At 44.8% G+C, this 15672-nt stretch overlaps 4 protein-coding genes across 4 annotated transcripts; all 4 read left to right on the forward strand.

The window, feature by feature from the left end:
- Positions 1 to 2749: 2749 nt before the first annotated feature.
- Positions 2750 to 4438, forward strand: LOC120663391 (pentatricopeptide repeat-containing protein At5g08305-like). Its single transcript, XM_039942195.1, has one exon. The coding sequence runs from the start codon at positions 2755 to 2757 to the stop codon at positions 3523 to 3525; it is 771 nt and encodes a 256-aa protein (XP_039798129.1). The 5' UTR covers positions 2750 to 2754; the 3' UTR covers positions 3526 to 4438.
- LOC120663389 (pentatricopeptide repeat-containing protein At2g20540-like) lies at positions 2768 to 4438 on the forward strand. Its single transcript, XM_039942194.1, has one exon. It carries the CDS (start codon positions 3532 to 3534, stop codon positions 4351 to 4353), a length of 822 nt encoding a protein of 273 aa, XP_039798128.1. The 5' UTR covers positions 2768 to 3531; the 3' UTR covers positions 4354 to 4438.
- Positions 4439 to 6315: 1877 nt separating this feature from the next.
- LOC120663392 (non-specific lipid-transfer protein 3-like) lies at positions 6316 to 7253 on the forward strand. The gene is made up of 2 exons (XM_039942196.1): positions 6316 to 6827; positions 6951 to 7253. Exons 1-2 carry the CDS (start codon positions 6484 to 6486, stop codon positions 6958 to 6960), a joined length of 354 nt encoding a protein of 117 aa, XP_039798130.1. The 5' UTR covers positions 6316 to 6483; the 3' UTR covers positions 6961 to 7253.
- A 5537-nt stretch (positions 7254 to 12790) lies between these two features.
- On the forward strand, positions 12791 to 13710 carry LOC120663393 (non-specific lipid-transfer protein-like). Its single transcript, XM_039942197.1, has 2 exons — positions 12791 to 13286; positions 13378 to 13710. The coding sequence occupies exons 1-2, from the start codon at positions 12934 to 12936 to the stop codon at positions 13385 to 13387; spliced, it is 363 nt and encodes a 120-aa protein (XP_039798131.1). The 5' UTR covers positions 12791 to 12933; the 3' UTR covers positions 13388 to 13710.
- Positions 13711 to 15672: the final 1962 nt, after the last annotated feature.

The following is a 15672-nucleotide window of genomic DNA, read 5'->3' on the forward strand; positions in this document are numbered from 1 at the left end:
TAATATAGGACAGAACTTGAACAAATGTACATGCCTTGATCGATTGTGTTTCTTTCTTTTTTAATTAGGAGTGTAAAATGAATGAGCAAAGCGCGCACAAGTTAGTCAACATCTTCTTAGTCTACCCCTACAGCTCCTATGGGACCAACCTAAGACCAAATTAACCTAATCTTAAGTTTTCTAAATATTGAATGCAATAATTGAGGTATAGAATCTATTGTAGATGTAACATATGTATGTCCCGCCCACCAAAAGAAGAGTGTACAAGTGAGCGTAATTGAACTGAATTACATAGAGTTAGTGTGACCTCAATGTATAGGTACAATATTTTATACAAATAATTGTTACTTGTTTGTTATAGTGTAACATCTCATATGGAATTAAATAAACTGAATTATTGGCTGTCAAGGGGTGACATTGGATACATAATATATTCCCTCCATCCCACATGACATATGCGTGGAAAAAATCACATAGATGTGTTTCTTATGATCTAACCCACACTAGATATATTATTTTTTAGTTTCTCAAGAAAAAGGTATAATATCCTTCTTGTATTGCAAAAATCAAATATACGGTCAGCAAGACACATGATAAGCAATATCTGTAGTAGCATCCAGCATGATATCTGAAAGTTTTCCAACAAATTAGCAAAGCGAGTAATGCCTTTCTGTTTCTGCTAGAACCTCTATGGGTGGTACGTAGCACATTTTTCATTAACAAAACTAAGAAATGTAACCTTTTGACATGCAACATGATTTCTCAGCCACTCACCCTTTGGTGCCAATTGTTACCTGCCCATGATCTCACCTTCCATAAAGCAAAACTCACTATGATACATGTAATTTGTAGTTGAAACAATTCAGAACAATTCATCAGCCATTTTATACCGCCGCAACTATATGTCGCTCATGCTACAAATCTGCGATCCATCACCCACACACGGCTCTGCTTCAGTCTCCCTCTCGCGGCCTACGACAGCCCAAGCATGCCACATCTTCTTCCTCGAATGCGGAGATTTGATGTTCGGGTTGCTGGGGTCTCCGGCGATGTCCTAACCTCTTGGATGTAGAGGGAAGGCCCTAGGTGGAAGGCAGACAGCGGTGGTGGCAGTTCGATCATTTATTCTTGACAGACTAAAGAGTCTAATATAGCTTGGAATTAAACTCCTGAATCTATAAGTCAGACATATACATGATCCAATGAGCATGAAATTTTTACTATAGATCGATCATTTAATTGTTAGACCACCATAATTGGACCACAGAAATGTAGATATGAATTTATTATAAATATATATATATAACTAAAAATATAGTTTTTACTAAATTATATCAAATCATATGTTACTGCAGTGACCTACTCATGTGGAGTCCAACACAATTTGATTTTCTATTTTATGATTTTTTGTGATTTACTATAGTTTTTCAAATATTTATCCAAAATAAACATAAAATAAAAAGAGGAATACTACTAAGAAATACCACCCAGGGAGGTCATATGTCCGGTTTCGCGAGTTCGAGGAGGCAAAATGCCTAGTTTTCGAGTTTAAGGTGAAAATGTAAACTCGACATATAGTTCAGGGAGGTAAATACAACCTTTTTTCCTTTAGTAAACTAAAATAGCCCAATCAACGAAAAATCGTTCTAACTATTACTAGACCAAAGCCCATTCTGATACAACTATAATATAATGGACCTACGGCCCATCAGCCCACCGGCAGTGTAAAAAAATCCTATTTACCTCTCTGAACTATGGGCCGAGTTTATGTTTCCACCTTGAACTCGAAAACCGAGTATTTTGCCTCCTTGAACTCGCAAAACCGGATATATGACCTCTCTGAATGATTTTTCTTAGTGGTTTTCCTCCTTTTCTTTTATGTTTATTTTGAATGAATCTTTAAAAAATTATAGTAAATCAACAAGAAATCATGAAATGGAAAATTAAATTTTGTTGGACTCTACAAGAGTAGATCTATGTATTGAACATATTGTATGATATAATTTAGTAAAAATTGTATTTATAATTTAGATATATAATTTTCTGCAATTAATTCATATCTACATCTTCCTTGGTCCAATTATGGTAAAAATTTTATGGCGAACTAATAATTGTTTTCTTAAGTTGTAGTAAAAAATTCATGGTTATTGGATCATTTATTCTTGACAAACTGAGGAGTCTGGTATAGCTTGGAATTAAACACCTGAATCTATAACTCAGGCATACATGATCCAATGAGCATAAAATTTTGACTATAGTTCGATCATTTAATTTTTATAACACCATAAAAATCTCACCATAATTGGATCACAAAAAATGTAGATATGAATTAATTATAGAAAAATATATATCTAAAATTAAAAATATAATTGTTACTAAATTATATCATATCATATCATATGTTTAATCCATAGAACTACTCATCTGGAGTCCAATAAAATTTGATTTTTTATTTATAATTTTGTTTTGAATTACTATAATTTTTCAAAGATTTATCTAAAATAAATATAAAAGAAAAATGGAAAACCACTAAGAAAAACCACCCAGGAAAGTCATATATCCGGTTTTGCGAGTTCGAGGAGAAAAATACCATGTTTTTAAATTTAAGGTGGAAGTATAAACTCGACCTATAATTCAGAGAGGTAAATAGAACTTTTTCTTTTTTTTCTGAGGAGATGGCTGTTGGTCTGGCACATGGCCCATTTAGTGGACCTACGACCCATCAGCCCACCGGCAGTGCAAACGGGCAAGCCCATGCAGTCGTCGGCGCCTGCCCACTCGTATAATCCGGCCACCGTCCTCCGTCTCCTTCGCCACCTCCCCCGCCGGAGTTCCGCCGCTGCCGCTGCCGGCCACCAACTTCACGCTCTCCTCGCCAAGCTCGGCCTCCTCGTCCACCCCACCTTCCTCCCCGCTCTCCTTTCTCACCTTCCGGCTACCTCCCGTTCGTCTCTGTCCCTCCTCCTCGCTGCGCCTGCCAACGTCCTCACGCCATCCCTCTTCTGTCCTGCAATCGCCGCGTTCTCCTCCTCTCCCGTCCCGTCCTGCTCGCTCCTTCTCTTCAACCACGTCTCCTTCCTCTCCCTGCCCACCCCGCTCCCCGCCTTCCCCGCTCTCCTCAAGTCATGTGCGCGCGCTTTCAAGCTCAGCTCCGGAACCAGAGCTGCTGCGGTCTTTGCTGCAAAGGGCGCTGAGCTGCATTGCCGCCTGCTGAAGCTGGGCAGCGAGCAAGACCGCTACGTGCAAAACAGGCTGGTGTCCATGTATGGAAAGTTCGGGCGGCTCGGGGACACGCGGAGGGTGTTCGATGAAATACCAATCAAGAATGTCGTGTCTTGGAACGCTCTGGTGGGGGCTCATGGTGCGTCTGGGGATTTGCAGGGCGCGGAGCGCGTCTCTCTGGCGACGCCGGCAAGGAACATATCGTGGTGGAACAATGAGATCACGCGAAATGTGAGGCTTGGGGATATGGCCGAGGCTGCAAGGATTTTCGGGGAGATGCCTGAGAGGGATGCTGTGTCCTGAAACTCCATGATCGGGGGCTATGCAAAGATCGGGATGTATGACCGGGCACTAGATGTTTTTCGAGAAATGCAGGAGAATGGTGTGGAACCAACAGAGCTGACGGTTGTGTCAGTGCTTGGGGCTTGTGCAGAGATGGGAGAGCTAGAGCTGGGGAGGAGAATCCACAATTACCTTGAGAGGAAGGGCATTGCAGCCGATGGATATGTTGGCAATGCACTGGTTGATATGTATGCGAAATGTGGAAACTTGAAGCTTGCCAGACAAGTCTTCGGCAGCATGTCAATCAGGGATCTTACATGCTGGAACGCGATGCTTGTTGGGTTGTCAGTCCATGGCCAATCGCTCGATGCCCTGAGGCTGTTTGATTCTATGAAGATTGAGCCTGACCATGTCACTTTTGTTGGCGTTCTGACTGCTTGCAGCCATGGTGGCCTGGTGAACGAGGGGAGAGCATATTTTAACAGCATGGCTGAAGACTATAAAATTGTGCCCAGTGTGAAACATTATGGCTGTCTCATAGATATGCTCTGCCGCCACGGTAAAGTGCACGAAGCATATCAAATGATCAAGGATATGCTGATCAAGGCGAATTCCGTGCTTTGGAAGATGGTTATGGCTGCATGCAGAGTGCACGGGCGGTCTGACCTTGCTAGCAAAGCTTTTCGGGAATTGCAGCAGTTGATGCCAATCGATGATGGGGATGCTATCACAGTATCAAATGTTTATACAGAAACAAAGCGATGGGATGATGTTGAACATCTGAGAAGGAAGGTTATCGGATGCAATGTTTCAAAGCATGCTGCATGGAGTCAAGTTCATGTAAGATAGGGAGCCAAATTAAGCAACTGTTGCAAACTGGACGGTTAGTGATCAGATTCAACTAATTCATTGCCCGAAGATTGTAGCTCATCAATTTGGACAACTACTAGCAGTCGCAGCACCCCACAGCATCCACCAAAACCACTCGATTGATCAATATATCGATCGAGTTGCAGGCAGGCAGGCAGTTGCAAATATATATATGGCTCGCCCTGCAGTAGTAGGCCAGCAGCAGCAGGTCTCCGTCGTCCTCGTGGCGGTGGCGCTGCTGGTGCTGATGGCGGCGCCGTCGGTGATCAACGCCGGCGTGACGTGCGGGCAGGTGCTGAGTTACTTGACCCCGTGCATCAGCTACGCCATGGGTCGGGGCAGCGAGCCCCCGGCGGCCTGCTGCTCCGGCGTGAGCAACCTGAACGCGGCGGCCAACAACACCGCCGACCGGCAGGCCACCTGCAAGGCTGCAAGTGCCTGAAGCAGATCACCCATCAAGTGCGGCGTCGACATCCCATACCCAATCGCACGCTCTACCGACTGCGCCAAGTGATTACTATATATGCGCTTTCAGTTATTAAATCTCAGTGATGATGAGTTACTAAATTTCAGCATGACGATCTCGATTGGTTGGACATTTGCAGGGTGCAGTGATTAAGAACCAGATAGTAAGAAGCATATATATATATGGAGCTGCTAGCAAAATATACATGGTCGGTCGATGGCTTTATTTGTCTCGTCTTACCCTGCAGAGCTATACTTGTACTGCAGCAGGTGCAGCTACTTGCTAGCTACAATGTGTGGTTGCTGACTTGCTGTTACTGTTTGTATGAATCGTGAGGGTTACTAATAATAGAACCGTTATATAATATAGCAAACATATCAATCAACCACACGGGTCTTCTGAGCAGCTACACAGACACGATTGTTTCCAAAGCAAAAATATATGAGACATGATTGACATGAACGTAAGCCAAGCTAATTCGTTCCTGAATCAGTTTTGACAGCCCAATTTAATATCTTGTCAGTGAAGGCCCAATGGCAGAAAACGGCCTATTGGAAGCCCGTAACTGAAAAGTAGCTTAGGATTCTACCAGAAGCGGCCCAGCTTTGGATTTCTGCAGGCGGGAAGGAGCAAAGCACCTGGCCATCCTGTGTATGTCTGTGTGTAAATACTCCAGTGGGTAGCAGTAGCAGATCGATCGTGTTGTAGTACTGATCTACCTACCAGCAAAAGATGGATGCATTTGTTTGATTGCTTGCAGTTGCCACAGTTGGTCATGCATCTATCTACAAATGCGCAGCCTGGCAACTATTATTACCTCACCAAATTTTGCTGGCTAGGTAGCTAGCTATCATCAAGATAAGATGTGAACATGCATGTTACACTGCACATTCAATATAATGATGCAAAATAAAGCTACGTGCTCAACAATGATGCATGCATATAATGAAATAAAGTTTGCAGCAGGTTTTATTTGTACCAACCAAAAAGTCTGAATGACTAGTGCAAATTACTCCCTCCGTCCATAAATAGTTGTCGTCGTTGGTGTCTGTGCCACAATTTTGATTTGATTTGTACAAAATATGTGCAACATTTGTATCTCTAAATAAATTTGTTAAAAAAACTAGATTTAAAGATCTTTCCGATGATACTAATTATGCATCATGAATATTAATATTTTTTAATATATATTTAGTCAAAGTTTTTTCTTAGAAAGCGCAAATTATAGTTATTTAGGGACGGAGTGAGTAGGGTCGAGGCACTGTCACGTGCATGCATTCATCTCGATGGCCACCACTGCAGACTGGCTGCAGTACTAGCTAGTACTACTGTGATCTGCCACTGCACTGCTAGTACTCTGCGGCTAACGCATGCACATGTTGTATTGTACTACTATCCAGCAGCAGCCAGACATTTGTAGATGACCAAATAAATTAAATTAACTAACCTCCTGCTATTTATACCCCTCCTATCTATCTCACCTTGGAATCCATCACAACCGACCTCCGATCCACTTCTGCTCACCAGACACTGCTAAGCTAGCTAGCTGCTTTACACTTCACTCACTAGTCACTAGCAGCTTGATCATTCGACGATCAGTGAGTGTTATCATATACAGTCGTAGCTGCAATATTAATATATATATGGCTCGCCTCTCCGCCGTTGTCGCCGTCGTCCTGGTGGCTGCGCTGGTGGCGGCTGAGACCGCTTCGGCTGCGGTGAGCTGCAGCCAGGTGACGTCGGCCGTGGCGCCGTGCCTGGGGTACGCCATGGGCAGCTCGGCGTCGCCCTCGCCGGCGTGCTGCAACGGGGTGAGGTCGCTCAACAGCCGGGCGTCGTCGACGGCGGACAGGCAGGCGGCGTGCGCCTGCCTCAAGAGCATGGCGGGGAGGCTGGGTGGCAACATGGGCAACGCCGCCGCCAGCATCCCCAGCAAGTGCGGCGTCAACGTCGGCGTGCCAATCAGCCCAAACGTCGACTGCGCCAAGTAACAAACTCTAATCATCACTGGACCTGGACTAGGACTTATTATAGCTTCTTGTACGTACTTGTCGTTAACCATATGCACTCTGTATGCACTAATTACCTGCTGTTCATATATATTGTGCAGGATTAACTGAGACGAAGGATGATGGATGCTCAGCTCTCTATCGTCTTTGGGTATGATGTCCGCCAACAAGAGCAGAGAGCAGTCGTTTAATTTACAACCTCTTCCTTTTACATTTGTACAACACCACGCACCACCTGTGTACGTCGTCGTGTATGTACAACAATAATCTTCTCTCTGCTTATGTGTTTGCTGGGTCTCTGTTTTCATGTACTACTACCATGATGCTGCTGCTACTGCTTGTTATAGGCAGGTCAGGCAGCTCTCCGCTCAATCAATAAACTTTTTTCTGTATACCTACATGCATATATGTGCGTCATGCATCTTTTTATTTCCATCCACGCACGCTTTCAGTTTCATTAATAATTAATACAATAATACGCTCGACTCTATCATATCGGCCGGATCTGCAAGCGAAGTGCTCATCTCTGCACGACAATACTCATATTAACAGATGTCTGCCTCTTTTACTGCTGCAGTTGCCCCCTGCATCTGCATACTAGCCATCCTGCTTCAGCTTCAGGGGAGCCAAAAGAAAATAATCCAGACTTGGTTGTAAATTATGCAAACTGCAGGATATATTATGGGTCTGTTTGGCAGGGCTCCGGCTCCTCCAAAAATAGCTCCAGCTCTGGCTCTTTTAGTGGAACGACTTCTTTACTAGAGCCGTTTTAAAAAACATTTGACAAAACAGCTTCTACTATTGATGTCTACTCACGAAGCCGCTTGGAGCCACGTTTCGTAGCCCAACCTCTCCAGTGGAAGCTGGAAGAGGCTCCAGGTGCAGCTCCTTGCTTGGAGCTGCTCCAAAATGAACCGTTTGGCAGGGCTCCAGCTAAAGCCAATTTTGGAGTCCTGCCAAACAGGCCCTATATATTTGTGTGCACAGAAGAGCACAGTCCAGTCTTCTAATTGGACTGTACAGGTGTGGGCTTTTCTGCGTAGATCTGTGTTCGGCTGGTTTGCTGTTCATGACTGAAACTTTTATTTTTATGTTGCCAAACTAAAGCCTTTAATTTGATGGACTTTGTTTTAAGTTTGGGCCCAAGCAAGGGAGCTTGGGATGTTCTTCTGTTTCGTTATAAGGCTGATTTCTTTTGCTCCTAGGCCTTTAATTTGCTGTTTCTTGCGGGAATGTGTTCTGTTTTATTTTCTAATTTGACCCATTGATTAATTTATTTCTTCTATTTATCCTAATTTATTAACACAATTCTTTAGAGATTTTTTTTATGTTGTCGATACACTTGCTCTTTGGAGTATTATATTTGAGTTAAATTATCATGATGTTGATTGATTGATGTATTATATAGAGCTTATCATTTTAACATGGTTCATTACTAGATTCTACTTTCAATTTCAGCTAACCGATTAATGATTCAGCAGGGTGGAGCTAAACAGACCCGTACGTGGTAAGCCAGGAGAAGGGTGTCTTATCTTGGGATTTTTTTTTTGTGTGGTTCTGAAACAAAGGCAATCTCTCTTATGACCCTCAAAAGTTCAAACTTCCTTTTTTTGGCTTACATCCCTTCCATGGCCCTGGCGTGAGATCTCCCGTTAACCCCTAGTTAAGAGGCTGTGAAAAAGACAAAAATGCCCCTGGCGAAAACAATAGGTATTGAGATCTCACATAGAACAGATATTTGATATGTATTTTGTTTGTAATAGAAGGATATTATGAAGCAAATTCTTCATATTTTGAACACATTAGAGAAATCATCATGCACAATAATATAGTAAATTCACATACAGTAGTGGATTTTTAGTGGATTTTACAAATTTGGAGATTTAGAACAAGATTTGAACTCGAGAGTTTTCAAATTGGTCCCTATTATTATGCGCCAGGGACCCTAAAAAGATCTCATGTTTTGCAATATAGTCCTTCGCTGGACTTGCGATGGTTCTCGGCCGAAACACGGCGAGGGGGCTTGCGATGGTATTTTGGTTCAAGATTTCTATTTCTCACATACCACCTGGAACTTTAATGGAATGTGTTTAACAGACCTCAAGGTAGGGTTATAAAAGGGATACTAGATAAAAACAGAACTAAAGAAGCGATATTGAACTTTTTAGAATCATAGAAGAGGCTGCCATTTATTTCAGGGTCACACAAGAAATTTTCTCTTTTGTGTTGATGTAGAATAGGGCCAAGAGGTTGGTGCTAGAGATGGAACACGTACAGATGTCAGGAACATTAATTAATAATGTTGGAGCAGCAGGCCTGAATAGTGAATACACACTCCTAGGAGGGTGATGGTAGAAAGGTAGGTACGCGTCACAATGAGGCTGATCAGTATTAATACCACTACCTACTTGTAGTTGCAGTACACTGAAGAGAAGCTAGAACACATTGACGTATGGATGGTAAGGGGGATTTAGATAATTTAAGAATCGGACTCTTGAAAGAATCTAATTTTAATTTTATATAATTTTAAATTAAAAATATATAAAAGTCAAGTTGAATTGTGAAGATACATCATAATCCGTTACCACCTCTACATCGAGGTTTGCTCCAAGCAGAAAGACTTATTATCGGTCGGGGCCAGGGCCAGGCCCAGGCAGACGGACGGTGCCAAGCTTGTAAAGCTAGACAGACATCCACCACCGATGACCGATCGAGAGTTATTAGCAATAATAATACGTATGCCTTTTTGTATATTAATTTGACGGATATGTGCACGTACAAGCTAAGTTCCCTAGGAGCAAGCCTGTTGGTATCCGTATATATATCATATATGCATATTCATAAGAACATATACATGGGTATGATAGATGGTGTGAGCTACTCCGTTCATCTTGAACTCGGGTCATTGCCCTTTTACAATGTTTGGAAATACTTTCTAATACTTTCCAATACCTTCCAATGCCTACCTATAACATTATTTTTAGTTATTTTTAATTATGGAAGGGTAGAATAGTAATAGGATACCCCAAATCCCCCACCGCCTCCTCCCGACGCGCACTCGTTCGCATCCGCATCGGCGGCGAGGCGAGCGACGGGCGGCCTGGCGAGTGCCGCGGCCGACGGGCGGCATGCTCGCCGTGAGGACGCCATCCAAGAGCTTGAAGAGGAAGGGGAGGGAGAGCGGGGAGGATGAGGCGGCGGCGTGGGCGGAGAGCTGGAGAGCACCTGGAGGGCGTCTCGATGTCGGCCGGGGAGGACGAAAGCGACGGAAACCCTAACAAGATGAACACGATCATCTTTTTTTCTTTAAAAGAGATATTCATCTCACTATAGTAGTTAAATCATACTGAGTACACCCTAACTATACTATTTACAATATTATTTCTATAATTGTGAATTTACTATGACACCCTTAAACGAAGAAAAACTACGGAAATAGAATTGCCATGAATTTCTAATCCTCTTAATTTTGGAGGCATTGGGAGGCGTTACGGCACATATGGGCCCACCGACCATAGACACATCTAATGCCTCCCGACGCCTCCTCATTGACGCCTCCCAACGCCTACTCTCAATTGGACCCACAAATCATAGACACATGAAATGCCTCCCAACGCCTCCCCAAGCATGGTAAAAAAGTTCCTTTTTCTATGTATCTAGATATAGACATATATGGAAAATAAGGTGAACTGTATCGGATCTGTTGGGTCAGCCTGATCGAATATATTAAGCAAACAAAGGTTACACGGTTACTGCTTCAAAGGAGCAGAGCAAGAGAAAGGAAGAAACTGAGGAAGTTTAATTTTAAAAATTACATGACAGAAAGGTGCACCATTCTTCTAAAATAACTAGTGGTTATGCACATGCCACAAGCACATATTTAAAAAATAATTATATTTATAAATAGTATATGTGTTTATAGAATAATTATATCTAAAAATAATTGGATTGCATCTAGACTACTAAACATTTAATTATTTTCTCTAGAGGAGAGGGCACTCGCTGCATACAATCTAGCTAGATGCGTAGCAAATAATATGTATCTATAAATACTTAAATAAATTATATTTTGAAATAGGTATTGAGCAACATTGCAGGTTAATTAATTTCACAGCGATAGGTGGATCGATCTTTATAAATGTGCATGATGCATTCATGCACATGATGGACACGGAGTGGAGTAGTAGGATAAATGTAGCGGAAGGCATGGACCTGGCATGTACCCATGTACTTAGCTAGTACTATGTACGACGAGTGCATGGCAGAGCTGATGATGAGGCACTCTTTGTTTTTTTTTTTGGCAGATACAAGCATTGCATATTTGCATTATTGACAGATGATGCATTGGCAACGGCACGATGCGCCACGACACCCGTGCTCATTGGCACGCAGGCGTATATTCATTGCATGCGTGTAGCTAGCGGCCTAGTAGCTAGGTAGTTGTCCATCGTTCGATGTGATAATGCAGCAGCTAGCAGCTGTGATCACGTACATCTGTCTGGACAGGACACACGATCGAGTTTCGGTACGTACTACGTCGTCGGTGCTTGCTTAGTTGCTATCTTAATTAAGTTTTGCTGGAAAATTCATTGCTGCTACTACTTTAATTACCAATAATGTCGTCTAACCACATAGTACCTCACCGTGTCGGGGGAGGAAGATTACTGGAAGCATCCATCGAGATGGACGGATGGGTTCATGTTTTAGTGTTTAATTGTGTGATAATCACTCACCCGAACTCTCACCGACACTGATGAATCAATGCGCGCGGCCTCCAACTACTTCACCAAATGAATGGAACCATATGTATCCCTGCGACCCTGCCTATATATTTAGCGCCAGTTTATTTGAGTGGCAGCTTTTAAAGTTTTATATAAAAAAAATTGATGTTGCCTTTTTTACTTCTAAAAAGTTAGACGATACCTTTAACTTTTCTAGGTTAAAAAGTTTAGAAAACTGATCATTTCAGCTTTCCATATAAACTGAACTTTTTTGAACTTTTGGCTTTCTGGAAGCTGTATGAAAAGTTTATTGTTTGAATGAGCTTCTAGCTTTCCACGCTGAATGTACATCTCTATGTCCCTACATATATACTTAGGCTCTATTTGTTGAGGTCAGTGGCGGAGCTTGATCTGTGATTTCAGAAAAATGAGGGGGGGCCATTCTTTAGCCACAGTAATGAACAGTGTCAAAATCACTGTTCATCCAATGCAAAAATTGCAAAGCCAAGGGGCATGACCCCTTTGGCCCTTGAGAAGCTCCGCCAGTGGTTGAGGTTCTGGGCAGTTTTTCAGTGAGAAAAGCAGAAGCTCAAACAAACAACAAACTTCTCGTGCAGTTTCCGGAAAATCAAAGATTCAGAAAAACTGAGTTTATAGGAAAATCTAAAAAACTCAGTTTTCTTAGCTTTTTATAACTTTTTGAATCCTAGAAAGTTAAAAGGTATCATCTAAAGGTTATTATTGGCCTTTCAGAAGAAAAAACAACAGCAGCTTGTTTGAGCTGCAGCATTTGAAACTTTTCTGAAAAGCTGATGCTGGTTTTTTGCTTCTGAAAAGCTAATAATAGGCTTTAGACAATACTTTTAACTTTCTACATTAAAAAAATTGATTTTTTTTAAAAAACTGAGCTTTTCGGTCTTTCATGTAAATTCATTTTTTGTAAACATTTCAGCTGCACCGTAAGTTCACTGTTTATTGATCTAAGCTTCTGCCTAGAAATGAAACAAAACGTACCCTTGGTCGTGTTTGGCGGCTGCCTCTCTCCATCTGACCATCTCCATCGATCGATCTGCCCCCCAACTGCTAGCTACTTCCGGCCGCTCTCTTAACTCCCATCGTCCCATCGAGGATAGAGACCCACAGCACTGCCTCATGCATGCCACCATGGACAAGGAAGGATCCACAGACTGAAACTGCACGCACCGGCCGGGGCATATGGCCACCCATCCTCGTCTCCTCGTCTCGTCCCTCATCAGGGCTAGGCTATTTAAAGACCGACATTCCCTTGCACACCCTCCTCACCAGCGCTTGCAACAACTCATCCATCCAGCACCGTATCGTGCCCTCATCACATTCGCGCACAATGGCTCGCGCTCAGCAGGTCGTGGCGATCGCCGTCGTTGCCGCCGTCGTGCTGCTCGCCGCCGCGGCCACCTCCGAGGCCGCCGTGACCTGCGGGCAGGTCAACTCCGCCATCGGCCCCTGCATCGCCTACGCCCGCGGGTCCGGCTCCGGCCCCTCCTCAGCCTGCTGCAGCGGAGTCAGGAGCCTCAACTCCGCCGCCAGGAGCACCGCCGACAGGCGCGCCGCATGCAACTGCCTCAAGTCCGCCGCAGGCAGGGTGAGCGGCCTCAACGCCGGCAACGCCGCCAGCATCCCGTCCAAGTGCGGAGTCAGCATCCCCTACACCATCAGCCCATCCGTCGACTGCTCCAAGTAATTATTACTAATAAAAATTCTTGCCTGACAAAAAGAAAAGATTAAAAAAAGCTAATCAAAATTCTGCTGCTTGCTTCATGAATTGCAGGGTGGCTTAATATATATCGTGATGAGTTGGTTGGAGCCTGCTGCCAAGCACATCCACCGATATATCTAGCTATCGTCTATATATGATCGATCGAGTTCTTGCTAGCTCGCTGATGAATAAAATCTCTCCGCCGTCGCTCATCATGTGAGAGACACGGCCGGATCGGATGTGTCAGTCCCTGCTACGTTTTGTACGTGTCTGCTCCATGTACACCTCCATTTCCGTTCCAGAGTCTGTACCTTGTCCACTACCTTTTAATATATACACCACTTTTTGGTGTATATATATGCTCCGATCCATGAGTTTATTTCGATGCTTCTGAGTTCTGATGCTTCATTCGTCTCTGCTGCTGCAAATGTTTTTTTATTTACGGCTTTCAAATTTCTAAGTGATGGGTACGTAAATTATCATCATATTATTAATTGTTAGTTCTCTATCACCATCCTGCTATATATCAGATAGTTGGATTAATAACACACAGCTAGCTAGCTATATGTTTATGAGTTCGTTGAGTGAGTTATGTTAATTGAATTTGACCGAACAAGATATTATTATAGGATGATGGTGATTGGGAAATAAGATGCATGCTGGTTTCAACAATCACTTCATTGAAAAGTAGTCAATCATTTCTATCAGATATGCGCGTGGAACGCTGTATTCACAACCAACATAATGCAAAACTCATTTCTTCAAGGGAAAAGTCCTATTTTCAACCTTGAACTTTTATGGTCGTCCGGTTTTTAACCCGAAACTCCTAAACCAGATACCCTACACCCTCAAACTAACGAAACCGTACAAATTACCCCCTAAACCGAATCCACCCCGGTTTTCAACCACGTCACCAGTCCATGTGGCGCCAGTGGCCACATCAGCCTTCTCCTTTTACCCTCTCCTCTCTCTTTCTCTCACAGACAGGTGGGCCATCCACCTCTCCTCTCTTTTGTCGTTGCGGTCGTCTTCCAACTCCGCTATCACCGGCGCTGCCGCGTCCTCCCCGGCATGCCCGCTCCTCCCGGCCCCACCCTCCCCTGCAGTCGCGCACAACAAGCTCCTTCACTCGTTCCACTGCCTCCGTGGCCTCTTCGGTCTCCGGCGCCGCTTCCTGTCCTCCAGCTCCGCATCGCCCCAACCCTGCGCCCAGAGCTCCACCGTGCACCGCCATGGCCGCCGCCAAGGCCTCACCGCGGAAACCTCCTCTCCGCCCCACCCCGACCCAAACCGACCCTACAGTGAGCATCCCAGCCTCACCCTGAAGCCCCACGACGAGGTCCCGGCCGCCCAAACCCGTCGGACGCCACCGCCGGCCACCCTTAGCGCCGCCGCCGCCTGCTCGCCATGGAGCCCCTGCCTCCGATCCTCCTCGGCCCCAATCAATCCCGCAGCTAGCTCCCCCACGGTGCACTGAAGCTTTCCAGCCCACTCGCCGCCGCCCAGGGCCACCGGACGGCCGTCGCAGCCGTAAGCTGCCGCCGCCATGCCCCACTGCTCCACGGCGCCGCCCCTCTCAGCCACCCCGAGCTCGAGCCAAACCACCCAGAGCCCAGAGGTTGCCCTAGGCCCCCTCCTGCCTATCCCTTACCTAACCTTCGCCGCCGGCGAGTCAATCCTCCGGAATTTGGCCGGCCAGCGCCGCCCCTCCCCTGTTTCTCCAGCTCGCGCCAGATGCGGAGGACGGAGCAGAGGGGCAGGGCGCGAGACACCAACATCGCGAGCAGGCGATGGAGCTTCCGTGATGAGGGCACGACACCTTCGGATACGATCATTGATTATAATAAGGTGAGCCCGTTCCAAATAAATTTGTCATCTACATTTGAGAATAAATTACTACCTTATGATTTAATTATTGTTAGAAACCATGGAGATGATGACAAGGACGTTGGGGGGGAGTTTGGAGGCATGGTGGACCAGCAAGGGCAGCCAAGCCGAGTTGGAGGCCCAATCCAAGTCGAGTTTGAGTCTGCTTCGGAGTCAAGGAACAGCCCGCACCAAAATCAACGCCCATGCTGCATACGGAGTCCGTTTTAGATGATCTTTATATGGATGGAAAGATAATTTCAAGGAGCTTCCAATGGCACTGGTTTGAGGCCCAAATTCATTCGGAGTAGACGGGAATCGCCGAAACAATATGACGTCCAGAATCTGTCAGGGCGCTGCGCCGCCGTCATTTGGGCTGTTGGCCCGTGTACCATGTTGGCCCAAGTGGTGGACGCCCCCTTGGCCTCCACCAGCAACCCTAGGACCTCCCTTAGGATATAAACTCAGTAGCCGCCGCCTTTTAGAGTTGGGTTTTGTTTA

The sequence above is a fragment of the Panicum virgatum genome, chromosome 3N, assembly GCF_016808335.1.
Source record: "Panicum virgatum strain AP13 chromosome 3N, P.virgatum_v5, whole genome shotgun sequence".
NCBI lineage: Eukaryota > Viridiplantae > Streptophyta > Magnoliopsida > Poales > Poaceae > Panicum > Panicum virgatum.